This window comes from Terrapene carolina, unplaced genomic scaffold (genome assembly GCF_002925995.2).
Source record: "Terrapene carolina triunguis isolate 2854851 unplaced genomic scaffold, T_m_triunguis-2.0 Scaffold115, whole genome shotgun sequence".
NCBI lineage: Eukaryota > Metazoa > Chordata > Testudines > Emydidae > Terrapene > Terrapene triunguis.
This window is the reverse complement of record NW_020664466.1, coordinates 34,923-51,279: the sequence shown is the minus strand read 5'-3', so window position 1 is coordinate 51,279 and position 16,357 is coordinate 34,923. Positions and strand designations below refer to the sequence as shown.

The window sequence follows — 16,357 nt, the reverse complement described above, 5'->3', positions numbered from 1 at the left end:
GAAGAGATTAATGTGAACTTGGTGTCTGAGGGTGAGATTTTTAAAACTACCATAAGGTCAGATTTTTAAAGATATGTGGGGCATATGGGATTTTCAAAAGCATCTAGGTGCCTAACACACATTGAAATCAAATCCCTTAACCACCTTTGAAAATCTCAGTCATAAGACATGCTGACTATTAGCAGTGAAATAGAAGTACCTATAAATGTATTGGTAATACGTGATATGTCTGTTTGTCAGGGCAAGATCCTCAGCTGGTGTAGCTTGCGAAAGATCCATTGACTCCAGTTGGGCCACATGGATTTATGCAAGGTGTCAACCTGGCACATTGCTTTCAGTAGAGCCATGCCAAGTAAAACCAGCTGTAGATCTGGCATCTGGCATGCCTTCAGTGGAGTTACACTGATATAGAAAAGCTAGGGATCAGGTTTCTTGACTCCATTTGTGTTATATCTATTTATACCTACTGGAGATATGATTCGCTGAGTCCAACTCAACTATGCTAAGTTACACCATCTGGCAATCTGAGCCCTATTTTTCTATTGAGAAATTCTTCTCACAGTTCATCTATAGAAAATTAAACATGCTTGTAGTACTGCTGTCCTGTTCTCCTACATTTGTTTCACTCAGCTATTAAATTTCTTCTTAATAAAATTGTAAGATCTTTGGTCCATGGATCCTCTTTTAGATCCATCTGTAGAGTAGAGTTCTTATACTAGATGCTGTGGGCTAGATTCACAAAAGGACGTAGGCACCTCACTGCCACTTTAGGCACCTAAATCCCAGAATCAAGCCACACTGGAATTCACAAACCCCCTGCTCAGCTTCCACCTAAACTTGTTCAGCACCTACATTTTTGCACACACATTGATGCCCCATGCCAGGCATCTGGATGCCTAAGACACAGAGTGATTCAGAAATGGGGAAAGATAGGTGTTCCTCCACCTACCTCACAGTGGTGACTTGGTAAATAAAGAAGGGATAACCTAACCTAACTAAAGTCCATATTCCCCAAATGAGAACTGGGTAAACTCCATTTACCCATGTTTACTATTGACTACACTATTGCTACAGGGCCCGGTCTCACCGGCATGCTCCGAGCTTGCCTACCCGATTGGGCCCTGTGACATTCTGTACCTCAAAGTAGTGCCCTGGACCCCCATATTCACCACTGTGATGTGATTATGATGTGTTTTGTACAATGCATCCCTCATGAGGTATCATTTGAGAAGTCATGATCTGGTGAACATTAATATCCTTTTGAATTATGTGTGTTACCTGAAGTTGTACCTGAAGTTATGGAGTTTTGCTATGTGTGTGTTACTGAAATACATTATGAGGTTGAGAGATACCCATAGCCCACCTTTCAGTGGCAACAAAGGAGCATCTGACAAGACAGATTTACATCAGGACCAGCCAGACATGTGTTGATGGCTTATCAAAGGATCAACTCTCCAAGAGACTCCTCAGAAAGGCCATGTACCCAATGGGGGCTGCCTGACCCCCACATCTCAGCAAGGATCTTTATAGCAGCTGGAAGAATGTATAAAAGAGAGACAGTGGCATTATCACTTGGCCTGTCTCCTCCCGCATCTCAACATCTGGAAGATCGTTTGGAAGATTGGTTCCCGGCTCGAAAGGGGATCCTGCTTGTGTAATAAGATTGCCTGTAACATCTATTAGGATGAAAAACTGCTTGATTCAAATCTTGCTTAGTCTGTAGAATTTAGACAGCAATTTTATTTTTTATTTCTTATGTAACCAACTTTGATCTCTATGCCTGCTACTTACAATCACTTAAAATCTACCTTTCTGTAGTTAATAAATCTGTTTTATATTTTATCTAAAACAGTGTGGTTTTGGTTGAAGTGCTTGGGGAATCTCAGCTCAGGTTCACATGGACTGGTGCATGTCCACTACCCTTTGTCAGAAAGGTGAACTAATTAATGAGCTTGCACTGTCCAAGGCAGACTTGAGCAGTGTAAGAGGTATATTTCTGGGTTGCAAGGCTGGGAGCTAGGGTGATTTGTTGGTGCCTCTCTTTATACAACTCATGAGTGGCTTAGAGAGGATCATGCAATTTAGCTGAGTGTTGGTCTCCACATGTTGATGGCTGAGTGATCACAGCACCTGGAGAAGTTTGCTGCTTGTCACAGGCATAGCATTGTAAAAAACAGCAATAATAATAACCATAATCATAAAGGGCCAGTCTGTGATACACTTACTCTACCACCATTTAAGGACAAATTTTCACAAGTATTTAGACAGGTGAGACACCTAGGTCCAAACCCATCAAGGGACTTAGTGTATTTCCACACTACAACTGCTCCAGTGGAACAGCTATGGTACTGCAGCATAATAGTATAGATGCTTCCTACATCAATGGAAGAGATTTTCCCCCCATCTATTCAGGTAATTCACCTCTTTGAGAGAGACAGTTGCTAAGTCAATGGAAGAACCTAGCTATCAACATAGGTACCATCACTCAGAGAGGTGTTGTTCCTACAATAGTGGAAAATCTCTTCCATTGCGGTAAGCTGAGTCTACGCTATAGGGTTATGCCAGCATAGCTATGTCACCGTACATGCTGCTATAGTCCCCACAGTGTAGACAAGCCCTGAGTATCATACAGACACAGAGAGAGATCTGGGCTTTGTTAGGAGAATGTAGACTGGTTTTGTTCTGTTTCTGTAATTCTGATACATATCTTGAAGGAAATATATTGAATTAAGTTAAACTTTAGTGAATTAGAATTACAGAACTGAGTTCATTGTGGGAGAATCGAGTCTCAAGTTTACACCCATAGGTTTTGGGGTAACAATGGGAAGAAGGGGAGTGTGAAAGCTCAGACCCATCGCTCTAAAGAGAAAAATGATGCAGGATGCAAACTGACACTGGCAGACCAGGTGTCAGCTCATGCCAAGGCCTCACTGAACACAGATGAATGCCCAGCTGGAGACGAGTCAGGTTCACCCATGCATTAGTATTGTTAAATAGGTATTAGATTTATAAAGATGTGCAATACATGTGAGTTGCTGCCTGCATTAAGCTCACTTATAATGTCTGTATCCATGTTCTCAGTGTTTAATATTTAAGCGTTTGCTCCGTAACTGTAAAAGTGTTTGCCCTGAAACTGTCAAGAAAGGAGCATTACCAAGTGTGAAATAGGAGTTTACCACAAGAGGTGTCATCTCCTCTCCAACAAAGGAAGGTCCATAGACACCAAACAAGCCATTGTGGAACATCAGTGGACCAAAGACTTTGTGGATTGCTTGCCCCTGCCCGTCCCCCCCTCCCCCATACACACACACAAGCACTCATCTCATCAGCTTGAGCTCTAGGTGCAAGGAATAAAAATCCATGTTAAGAAATTGTTGTCTCTATGCTGCTAGAGCTTGTCCCTGCCAGCAGGTATATGGGATCTTGGGGAGTAATTACCACACAGGTGGGGTGACAATTAATTTCTTTATTAAAGGAAAAAGGAAGTGGTGGGAATTTAACAATGAAATACAATGGGATGGGGTGTATAGGGTGTTTACAATAGACAATGATGGGGGGGTTCTTCTAGTAAATGGGATAGGGGGTTTCAATAGTGGGGTACAATACAGTGGGGTACAATACAGTTGGTAACCAATTAACACTGAAGTATAAATGTAACAGGTAGCTAACAATTTCTATGTAAAGAGTGTGTCACAGCAGCATATAACCAACTAACAGTTATGGGTAAAATGGGTTAAATAACCAACAACTTTAGGTAAAAATGTGTCCCAGTGGTGTAAATGTAAAATGTGAGGTGTGTTAGAGAGAAAAGGGGTAACCAATGGGGTTTTATGCTAGAAAGAGAGAGAGCAGACAGGCTGCAAGTTTAACAGCAGAGAGGAAGAGAGAGAGAGAGAAAGAAAGTGGTAGAGAAGTGAGGTTGGGGGATGGGGGAAGAGGAGCACGTGGTGGAGGGAGATTTAAACTCAGGGAGACACAGAACAGACAGGCTGCAAGTTTAAACAGCAGAGAGACAATTATACAAAACACAGCAAAATCTTATCTATGATTTAACTTAACCAAAACTACACAAATTAGCAAGTAACAAAACACAATGCAACAATTCTTTAAGCCTAACTTACAGGGTACAATGTAAGCAATTTTCTAAACCTAACTTAACTACAGCTATGCAAAATGAAATTACAATTTATCTAGACTAAAGGACAAAATCTAACCTAATGGGTGCACCTTATACTAGAGGTAGTTTCAGAGGGCAGAGTGGTGTGTGCCCAGGATACAGCTCCAAGGGGGGAGGGGGATTTAACTAGTGGTGGCTGCAAGCAGGGTATCTGCAAGCTGGCAGCCCAGGATACAGTCCAGGAAAGCACAGGCTTATTTCTAGCAGCAAAGGTGCTGCAAAGCAAGAAACAGATTACAGATACAGACCAAGGAGTTTAAGAGAGGTTTTAAGACACAGACCAAGGTTTAGCTTGAGTCTGTGTGCTGGGGAAACAGAGCCAGTAGCTAAAGTAATAAAAGTATAGAAAGTTTCACAGAGGGATTCTTACCAGTCCCCAAGGCAGCAGCAAAGGCAGAAGCAGCAACAACATCAGAAGAAGCAAGGAGGGCTCGGTATGGTCTTGATAATCAGGAGGTCTCTCAGGCAGCAATTCGTTCTTCGTGGGGGGGGTTAAAAACGGGGGTATGCTCAAAAATAAAACGAGAGCGGAGAAAGGACCCCCCAGAACCCCTGGCTGATCAGACCAGGTAGCAATGCAGGAACCTTTCTGATGTTTGTTTCAAAAATGCCTGTTCTTAAAGGCAATCTCAGGCAGTTTCCCTGCCAGTAATCCTGATAGGCTCCTTCTGTCACAGGGGAGGAGATACAGGGAAAAACTGCAGGTGAGCATAGAGACATGCCTGGGCAGAGTCCTGGACCATAGGCGTGACTTCCCACCTCAGGACTCAAAAGCACATGAGGCCTATGACTCATGCCCAGGATCTCAAAAACACATTAGGTCTTGCAGCTCTGGACATTGCCTACCCTACACCGAGCCCAGGTTTAACAAGGTGATAACAGGACCAACCCTTTGAACAGGGCAGTAGTCCCACTTAGCACGTAGCACAAGTGGCCATCCCTTTGAGAAGGGCAATGGCTCTTGGTAAACAACTTAAGGGGCCCTCCCTTTGAGAAGGGCAGTGGCCCTGGTAAACAACTTAACAGCCAGGGAGGGGCGGCCACAGGAGGAGAACAAAAACAAAATGGAGTAAGGGGACAGCTGTAAGAAACAAAATGGAATAGGGGGAAAGCTGTAACAGACAGAACTCTCAGGGTATATCTACACAGCAACTAGACACCCATGGCTGGTCTGTGCCAGCTGATGCAAGCTCATGGGTCTCAGGCTGTGGGGCTGTTTCATTGCTGTGTAGATGACTGGGTCCGGGCTCTAGCCCCCTATGAGGGTGAATACCCAATTTTCCACTGAAAAACTGTTTTTGATGGAAAAATTTCAATCAGCCCTAGATAACAGCATACTGAAATCACAGAGCAATCTTCTCTCTCCCATTCAATAAAGAAAGAGATTGCTAGTCTGGGAGAATAAATCCAGCTCAGTACCTGTTCTGGGTAACGCTTTGTGTTTACTCACTCAGAAATTATCTGGGGTATATTGTGACCCAGTAGGCCCCCCCCCCCCCATGTTTAAAAACCCCTTTGTGATCACTTAACCATTATTACTTAGTGGCTGTGCTATCAAACTCCAGTGGGTGAAAGGGCAGCAGAATACCCAACAAGGAAGTGTTTTATAGTCCTTCCTCCTAATTCTCAGACTTTTCACAGAAGCGAGTAATTCATATCTCCTTTTAAATGCAGATTATTTTGCTGTTTTGTTGTTGATTATGCAACAGAAGTATAGGAATTGACAGAAATTGACATAGTAATTATCAAGTTATGCATCTAATCCAGCATCCTGATTCCAACTGTGGATAGAACCAAATGCAGCAGAGGCAGGTGTAAGGACCAGCCATAGACAGCTGAAGGATAATCAGTTCCCTACATTAGGTATCATCTTGAATCTCTAATAATTAGAGACTGGTGTAAGCGCTGAAGCATGAAATTTAATATCCCTTCCAAAATGTATGTGATTATCACTTAACCCTGGATTTTCTTGATATCCATCAAATTGTCCAATCCTTTTTTGAATCTTGTTAAGATCTTGGCCTGAACCATTTAATGCGGCAATGAGTTCCACAGTTTAATTACTTGTGTGGAGGGGGGAGTATTTCCTTTTAATGGTTTTGAGTTTCCCAAGTTTTATGTTTGTTAACCTTAATTATTATGCCAAAATTGAACTTAGTGAGTTTATTCAAGCCAAAGCAATTGCTCTGACCAGCATATATTGAGTTTCAAAATAGTTGTATTTAAAGGATGTTTTAATATAAAAATAATTAAATATTGAAAAAATATTGAAAATTCAATGAGCCTATGAAGAGCAATGTAACATTTTTTAAAGTCAAAAACAGTATTTAAACTGGTTAACAGACAGAGTTTAGCCGTGCCATTAGTGCAAATTGGAACACAGTGGTGATTATGGAAACACAACTGCTGCCTCCATAGTACATTCTCTTACACGGAGTACATTTTTTCCCTCTCTGGGTGTCTAATAGATATCAGAACTGATGGACAAGAATAGAACTTCCCAATTATAGGTGTGATCTGCAAATTCAAGGATTGTACTATGATATTTTGACTATTGATTTTTCATGTTTTCTTTACTCTCAACAATGCTCACAATAGATATTATGTACATCAGTAAATATGATGTGTGTGATACTTTTGCTGCTGAGTCTTTCTGCCATTGGTAAATGAGCCTATGTACTTGTCACCTCTAGAAAACCATGTAGTAAGACAGTTGTCTAAAGCAGTTACCACTGTGGCTAGTTCTCTATTACAGAAGCCAATCTCAAAATTGTATTTACATTAATTAGTTGCATTACATTGAATTAAATGTAGTTTCTTTGGGCTGCTAGAAGGAGAGATGGAAAGGGTAGACAAATAAGCATTAAAAATGAGACCTTTTAAAGCTTCTAGGGTAAATTTTCAAAAGCATCCAAGTCCCATTTTAAAAAGTGATTTGGAATTTAGTGCCTGTTTTAAAGTATGTAGGTGTCTGAAGATGCAGAAAGCACCTAGGGAGATTTTCAAAAGTGCCTAGGCACCAAGCTCCCAATAGGAGTTAGGTATCTAGATCCAGATTTTTAAAAAAATATTTAGGTGCCAAACTCACTTGAACAACCTGGACCTTCAATGATTTGAAAAATCCCACTAGGCAGCTGCCTGCATCTTTGGGTGCCAAAATACCTTTCAAAATCTGGTCATAAGTGCTTTTGAAACTTTTACTGTTAATTTTACCTGAAATGTTGAGTACTAAGGCCAGTTGTCAGTGCAATTTAACAATAAAAAGGTAAAGGCTTGAGGTTTTTTGTGTGTTTCATGTTTTTGTTTGATGTTACTTGTTGGGGTTTTATTGTTGTTATTATTACTACCTATTTTCAAGGGGGACATTCAACATCAGCTATATAGTGAGACACTGGTTGTGACCTTAATTAGAGGTGTAGGGTGTAAAATAATACACTCAAAAGGATTACTAAACAAAATAGTAAAATGTACTCCAGAGGTCAGGGGGTTAAGTCAAACTCCTTTTTCATAAGAAAAAAAGAAAGAAAGAAATGGAAGGCATTTACAAAGAACTCCATAATTATGTATATAATTAGATTCCAGGATTGTAAAAACATATCACAGGTCTCATTTTGTTCAGAATACCACAAGGTTCAATCACCAGTGGGATTTGTGGTCTGTTATCATCCATTTTTTAAGTTCTCAGCCATTTTGACTTTGCAAATTACACCTATCTGATGTACAGCTACCATAAGGCATGTATCTATGCCATGCCCAGAGTTCTAGAACACTGGGATTTCAGCACTAACTCAACCAACCACCACCCTTACACTATGGCTAATTTGCATGCAACAATTTCATTGGCTATCCGAGGGAGACTGCACACATAGGAGGTTACATGGCCCAATTGCCACATGCATTTCATATGTTGTTTCTGATACTGACAATATCTAGATAGATAGATAGATAACAACTCACGATTTTAAGCCAATCTCAGAGGAGGGGTGAAGGGAAAGCCCTCTAACAATCCTATCTTCCCCCAGTTCATAAATCAGACTGGGGCTTAGGTGTCTGGCCCCACAGAGTAAGTCAGCAATGCACATGCTCAGACCAAACATAATTAATTAATTAATTAATTACTGAAATAATTTAACAATCATAAAGTTCCCAGGGTGTTTTCAGTACAAAGTACATGAGATATATGCTACTAAACTTTCACAGCAATGGTTCATGAGTCTAGAATGATCTCACAAGATCAGAGTCATGGATGGAATGGTGCCTCTCTTGTGGATGTGGTGGCTGGGAATATTTTAAACCCTTAGATTGGGTGAGTGGGATTATTATAATAAATCAATGTCTTTGGCGAGTGGGAATGGACAGGTACACTGCCATAATGGATGGGAATGTCTTTGGTTGGTATCTATACTAAATGGGAATGCACCAGACTTGGGGCTGAGGTAACTGAAGAAAAAGTCAAGTTCTCTCCATTCCTACTGTGAATCCTGGTGCTCAATCAGCTGCCAAATAATTTAGGGAGCCCTTTTTTTGGCAACATGTTGTTGCATTCAAAGAAAGAACTGGCTCCCTCTTCATGGCTATTTCCTACTCCTTCCCATGGCTTTCTTGAAGGCAGCTTGCACATCCTTGTTCCTGAGGCTGTAAATCATTGGGTTTAGCATGGGTGTGACCACGGTGTAAAACACAGAGACCACTTTCCCAATATCCATGGAGTAGCTGGAGGAGGGGCAGAGGTAGGTGAAGAAACCCGGGCCATAGAACAGCAGGACGGTGAGGAGGTGGGAAGCACAAGTTGAGAAGGCTTTGCGTCTGCCCTGGGCTGAGTGGATTTTCATGATGGTGGATAGTATGTAAGCGTATGATGTGGAAATCAACAGGAAGCAACTTCCACCTACTGCTCCACTGAGCAGAAAAACCAGCACCTCATTAAAATAGGTGTCCATGCAGGCCAATTTGATCAAAGGAGGGATCTCACAGAAGAAGTGATTGATTTCATTGGGACCACAGAAAGGTAGCCTGGCTATGAAGAACGTATGTAACATTGAGTAGACAAAACCACCTATCCATATAGCAATGGCAGAGCACATACAAGTCCTGTGGTTCATGATGGTTGTGTAGTGCAAAGGCTGGCATATTGCCATGTAGTGGTCATAAGCCATCAGGGCAAGAAGCAAAGATTCAGATCCAGCAAAGGAGATGAGAAAGTACAGCTGGGCCATGCAACTGGAGAAGGAAAGAGATTTAATCTTGGCAAACAACATCACTAGCATATTGGGGAGAGTGACGGAAGAGTATGAGATGTCTAAGAGAGACAAGTTGATCAGAAAAAAGTACATAGGAGTGTGGAGAGTGGTATCCACCCAGATAGCCAAGCAAATGGAGAGGTTGCCAGCCAAAGTCAGCAGGTAGATAATCAGGAAGCTCATGAAGAGTAACGGCTGCATTTCTGGGAAGCTCGAGAGGCCCAGGAGTCTGAATTCTGTCACTGTGCTTTGATTGTTCATGTCTATCACTTTACCTGCATGCAGGGACAAATAAGGTGAATATATTCAGTTGAAAACAACATGCGGATAATACAAGACGGTGGAACGGAGAGAAGGTATATGTATGCAAAACATATGTTCCACCATCTCTTCCTTTTCGGATCACATTCTGTAGTTCAGGGAGCATTTCTGTCTATCAAGCTCTTTGAAACATAATTAAGCCTTAAGCACTTACGTTTATTATTATTATTATTATCATTATTACTTCTAGATATATTCCCATGTAACAACATAAATAATAACACTTGATGTTCAATATTTATTCTGGCTGCACAGTCCTAATTTACATCAATCCATCATGGAAATTCAGCAGCTACCCAAAGTTCATATTCTCTGTTTTGATTTTTTTCCATCTTAATGACAGATTCTTTTAAAATAAAGGTTTAAAGCTCCTGTTAAAATGGTAACTTCTTATCAGGGCTGGTGGAAATTTTTCTGCCCAAAAAACTCTACAAGCACATTCTGGAATCCATCTTGATTCAGGAGAGAAAGTGCATGCTTAAAGTTAAACAAATGTTTAAGCGTTTTCCTCAGTATGGATGGATTAATTCCTTATTCCCTGGGCAACCTGGGCAGCAGTGACCCTGAGATGGTTGAGTTCGGGATCCTCACAAAAGGAAGAAAAGAGAGTAGCAAAATATGGACCCTGGACTTCAGAAAAGCAGACTTTGACTCCCTTAGGGAACTGTTGGGCAGGATCCCCTAGGAGGCTAATATGAGTGGGAAAGGAGTCCAGGAAAGCTGGCTGTATTTTAAAGAAGCCTCACTGAGGGTGCAGGAACAATGTGACAGATGATTTGGAAAAAGCTGAAGTACTCAGTGCTTTTTTTGCCTTGGTCTTCACAGACAAGGTCAGCTCCCACACTGTTGTCCTGGGCAACACAGGATGGAGAGGAGGTGAGCAGCCCTCGGTGGTGAAAGAACAGGTTAAGGACTATTTAGAAAAGGTGGACATGTACAAGTTCATGGGTCCAGATCTAATGCATCTGACGGTGCTGAGGGAATTGGCTGATGTGATTGCACAGCCATTGCCCATTATCTTTGAAAACTTGTGGGGTTCAGGGGAGGTCCTAGACAATTGGAAAAAGGCAAATATCATGCCCATCTTTAAAAAAGGAAAGAAGGAGAACCCAGGAAACTACAGCCTCACCTCAGTCCCTGGAAAAATCATGGACCAGATCCTAACTGAAACCATTCTGAAGCACTTGGAGGAGAGGAAGGTGATCAGGAACAGTCAACATGGATTCACCAAGAGCAAGTCATGCCTGACCAACCTGATTGCCTTCTATGATGAGATAACTGGCTCTGTGGATATGGGGAAAGCAGTCGATGTGATATATCTTGACTTTAGCAAAGCTTTCGACACGGTCTCCCACTATATTCTTGTCAGCAAATTAAAAAAGAATGGATTGGATGAATGGACTGTGAGGTGGAAAGAAAGCTGGCTAGATTGTCGGGCCCAATGGGTAGTGATGAATGGCTTGATATCTAGTTGGCAGCCGGTATTAAGTGGAGTGCCCCAGGGGTTGGTCCTGGGGCCAGTTTTGTTCAACATCTTTATTAATTATGTGGTTGATGGGATGGATTGCACCCTCAGCAAGTTCGCAGATGACACTAAGCTGGGGGGAGAGATAGATACGCTGGAGGGTAGGGATAGGGTCCAGAGTGACCTAGACAAATTGGAGGATTGGGCCAAAAGAAATCTGATGAGGTTCAACAAGGACAAGTGCAGAGTCCTGCACTTAGAACGGAAGAATCCCATGCACAGCTACAGGCTGGGGACCAACTGGCTAAGCAGCAGTTCTGCAGAAAAAGACCTGGGGATTATAGTGGATGAGAAGCTGGATGAGTCAACAGTGTGCCCTTGTTGCCAAGAAGGCTAATGGCATATTGGGCTGCATTAGTAGGAGCATTGCCAGCAGACTGAGGGAAGTAATTATTCTCCTCTATTCGGCACAGGTGTGGTCACGTCTGGAGCATTGCATCCAGTTTTGGGCCCCCCACTTCAGAAAGGATGTGGACAAATTGGAGAGAGTCCACCAGAGGGCAACAAAAATGATTAGGGGGGTGGGACATATAACTTACAAGGAGAGGCTGAGGAAACCGGGCTTGTTTAGTCTGCAGAAGAGAAGAGTGAGGGGGGATTTAATATCAGCCTTCAACTACCTGAATGGGGGTTCCAAAGTGGATGGAGCTCAGCTGTTCTCAGTGGTGGCAGATGACGAAACAAGGAACAATGGTCTCAAGCTACAGTAGGAGAGGTCAGGTTGGATATTAGGAAACACTATTTCACTAGGAGGGTGGTGAAGCACTGGAATGGGTTACCTAGGGAGGTGGCAGAATCTCCATCCTTAGAGCTTTTTAAGGCCTGTCTTGACAAAACCCTGGCTGGGATGATTTAGTTGATGTTGGTCCTGCTTTGAGCAGCGGGTTCAACTAGATGACCTTCTGAGGTCTCTTCCAACCCTAATCTTCTATGATTCCTTTAGTCCCCTTTGAAAATTTCTCAGCATTGGTACCTCACTTTGCCATCTGTACAATGGGGATTTACCATTTCACACCTCACAGAAATAAATCTAAACATTAATTGAAATTCTAAAGCAAAACTTGTTTTATCTTTGAAATTCAAATTTTTAAAAATATTTTTCATATGAAAGTGGAACAATTTTAATCCCTTCCTGTGTGAAAATTTTTTCCATCTTACTTTTGAGAAAGAGATTTATTTCTTCTTTGTTCTTTTAAAAATGTTTTAAAAATCCTTTCACATGCACAGAATATTTTTAATTTCACTGAAAATGTAAAAAATGGAAAATCACACCATAAAGACAAAGAAATGAATTAACAAAAATCTTTCAAATTATGCATTTCCTCACAATGTTTTCTATTTTTTTGATAAGCGCTAATTAATTCATAAAATATTTTAAATATGTTCAGATATATGGGAAAATCAAACAGATTTGCCAGAGTTTGAAAGCAAAACACCTATATGTCTTTGCATGACTGGGGTCTTAAATACATAGTCTCTGCAAAATTATGAACTGCACTTCTACTTCTTCTTCAAATCTATCATTTTTCATCCCTCGCTGTACTTTTTTTGTCAATGAAACTATAAATGAAATGTTAACTACGGTCTGTATTTTTCACAGAGAAAGGATAGACACTGTTCTGCACCTTGGTGTTTTCATGCAGGGGGTCACGTATTCCGATATTAAACAAATTGTTTCTTTCTGACATACACTTACCTACATGCTCCAGTCACCATGTGCTTTCCATGAGGCAGCAGATCTCCCAAAGAAAACAGACCTTGAAAAATTCAGTTTCTGAAAACCTTCTGCTGGTTGTCCTTTCTCCCAAGCCTTGGAGATGTTCTAATTGGTCTCCTCACCTTTCTGATGACACAGATTGCTGCAGGATAGTTGTTCTGCTTAATCTGCAAAGAGTTGATTCAAGGAGCATTTATAAATTATAGACCCACAGACGTAAGTGATGGGTTAAGACTCCCTTGAGTGTCTTGCCCATTCTCTTGACTCAGTAGAAGGACTGTTTCCTACAGAATCCTCATGTGCTTTCTCCTATCTAATTTTAAATGTCAACAACCTTGATCATGTAACTTTCTAAGGTTTCCCAGTGGGCATTGTTAAAAAGTTAATGGTATTTCACCATCAAGGCCTTGAGCTATCCTTTCACTGAAGTCTATAGCATATCTTCCAGTGCTTTGAACCTGAAAAGGAACACACCTGGGTTGCGGTTAAAGCAGTGGAGTGGAGGTCAGAAAACCTTAGCTCAAATTCTATCCATCTGAAGCAGATCCTCTTTGTGTCTTTGAACAAGTCACTCAGGCAGATTTGTAAAGGTATTTAGGCACCTAGTGGTATTTCAAAAGTAACTAGGTGCCAAACAAACACCCATTGGAACCAATGAGTTTTAGACACCCGGATGCTATTGAAAATCCCTCCAAGTACCCAAATACCTTTACAAATCTGGTTTTCTGTGCCTTGGTTTACCCATCTTTAAAATGGAGACAATCATCTTTCCGTTCTTTCTTATTTATTAAGACTGGTATTTTTAAAGGACCCTAAGGGAGTTAAGCACTCAGCTTTTTCTACAGTTATATGCTCTATCTTAACCACAAGTAACAAGCTCAGTGAAGGAATTTCTTGGTGAAAATCTCTAGCCTGTGCTATGCAGGTGGTCAGAAGTAGATGATTTTAATGATTCCTTCTGACCCCAAAATTTATGCATCTACAAAATCTAATTTATTTTCAATAGCAGTTGGGCACTTAACTGCCCTAAGCATCTTTGATAAATCTTAGATTAGAAGGTTTTTGGAGTATATAAAATATGTATATACAATGACTAGGAGAATGGACTCCTGACCTCATTTGGGACTTTTACATGTATATAATAAAGAATATATGTTTCTTTCACTAGATGTTTATTTCTCTGTTAGCAGATCTATATCTGTGCCAACAGATGGTGGCTACATTCTTTTTGCTATCTGGGGAAATTTCCTTAGGCTAAAATTTCCAAACATGAAGATCTACAGTTAAGCATACAGGTGCTTAAGTGACTCACAACGTGACTCAGTCACCTAAATCCCTGTTTTAGCCTTCACTGCAACCCACAAAACTCCGGCCAAAAACTTGGTGCTTATGTTTTCAGGGTCAAATTTCCCTAGGCACCTCTGTTTCTGCCACTGGGTATGGGCAGTCCTGGCTCACTCTAGGAGTCCAGACACCTAACTCCCACATAAGCCCCAGTATGATAGGTGAACTGGCATAAGATAGGCAGGCAAAGACCTATTTAGTGTGCAGGACCTGATCCAATAGGAATGCTCAGTATAAAGTATTAAATAAAGCTTTCATTTTAACAACATCATTTGTTCCCTTTCCCTTTAGCTGAAGAGAGTTTATAGAAGAAAAAAAACACCTCTTGTTTGACAGTCTCGCAGACGGTATTGAAGATGGTAATAACTGTCCTTTTCGGTAAAAGAAAAGAAGTTGGTTGAGATGAGCTGGAGGTATTGTTATTGCTACTCTGTTAACATCCTTTAATTGCAGCCAGTCTGTGGGATTCAGCTGGAGCTGGTTGAGGTGTTGGACTCATCTGTGTCCCTTTCTCTGGCCTGGTCTGGTCCAGACATCTCTCAGGATGAGGACAAAGGAAGCCCAAGGTCCCAGAAGATGGTAGGGGTGGCAGTTATGATGATGAAATTTGCTCCAGTAGCCTCCGTCCGTTCTTCCTTCCCCCCCTTCTTTCTTTAAGGACTCAGAAAGGGGAGCAATGGTTGGAATAGCCCATCCCCTTATTATTTTGTCCACCAGTTAGGCCTAATATCCAACACACCAATTCTGGTTCACTAATTTATGGCTCCACATCTCTTGTTTTTAGCAAGCATGATTTCAGCAGTCCGTGAATTAGATCAACAAGAGCTTTTTGTTTAGACCAATTCAGTCTTTCTGTCTCCCTTTCAAACCTTCTCCCATCAAAGTTTGTTATTATAGGTTATTGTGACATCTTATGAACTTTCACATAATTTTTACAAAAAGCAACAGAGGATCCTGTGGCACCTTTAAGACTAACAGAAGTATTGGAGCATAAGCTTTCGTGGGTGAATGCCCACTTCATCAGACACAAGACATTTTGATAATTGATAATTAACAGTGATAATTTTTACAGTTATGTTCAAAGTTAGGGTAAATTTTTAGCCCCAGTTATCATAACAAGGTTCAACTCCCTGCTCTCCCTAAAAGGAAAAACAAAGATCTGAGCCAGGGTCTCTCACACCTTTCAGGACAGTGTGCTAACCACTGAGATATGGGATATTCCAATGGAAAGCTCTCCTGTTGAAGCTGTTCCACTGTGCGCTAAATAATTGAAGAGTCATTGAGCCAGAAAAAAACTGGATAGCTTGGGCCTTCATCTCTGAGGTGGGAGACCTGGAGTCTAGTCTAGTTTTCCTGCTTCATTGACAGTGGAGCAGCTTCAACAGTAGAGCCTGAGGGAGGGCTACATCAGAATAATACACAGGTCGGTGGTTTGGCCACATTTCCAAGAGTTGGGACACCCCTGTATAAATCCTTTCTCCCCTCAGGTTTAGGGGGGCTGTGACACTTTGTGCCCCAAAGCAACACCCTGGCACCCCCACATTCACCATTGTCATATAATTATGATATGCTTTGTACAAAAGATGCCTTGTGAAGTATCATTCTAAAAGTCTTGATCTGTTGAACATTAATAACCCATTGAATTGTATGTGCTGTCATTGTATGTGAAGTTATGAAGTTTTGCTATATGTGTGTTACTGAAAGATGCTGTGAAGTTGGAAACACCCACCACTAGCCTTTCAGATACAACTGTGCTAATGGACCAGCAACAAAGACAATGGACCATGGAAGAGCTTATCCTCACCTGTGGATGCTTCAGTCAGCCTATGGACAATGGTTGCCATGACTCATTGGCAGCAGGCAAGGGCTTGTGACCAGATCATATGATACTGAACTTCATTTTGGTACCTGTGTTTTTCCATAAACTGGGCTGGGAAATTGGCTTGAAACCAAGGGATTTCTTCCATATGGAATAAACTATAAAGTGGGGAAGTGACACAGCAGCCCACTCCCCACACAAGAGAACACTTGGA

At 41.4% G+C, this 16,357-nt stretch overlaps 1 protein-coding gene across 1 annotated transcript; it reads right to left on the bottom strand.

The window, feature by feature from the left end:
* Positions 1-8,751: 8,751 nt before the first annotated feature.
* On the bottom strand, positions 8,752-16,168 carry LOC113406656 (olfactory receptor 1019-like). Its single transcript, XM_026652462.2, has 2 exons — positions 16,129-16,168; positions 8,752-9,692 (listed from the first exon to the last, which is right to left on the bottom strand). The coding sequence occupies exons 1-2, from the start codon at positions 16,166-16,168 to the stop codon at positions 8,752-8,754; spliced, it is 981 nt and encodes a 326-aa protein (XP_026508247.2).
* Between the last annotated feature and the right edge of the window lie 189 nt (positions 16,169-16,357).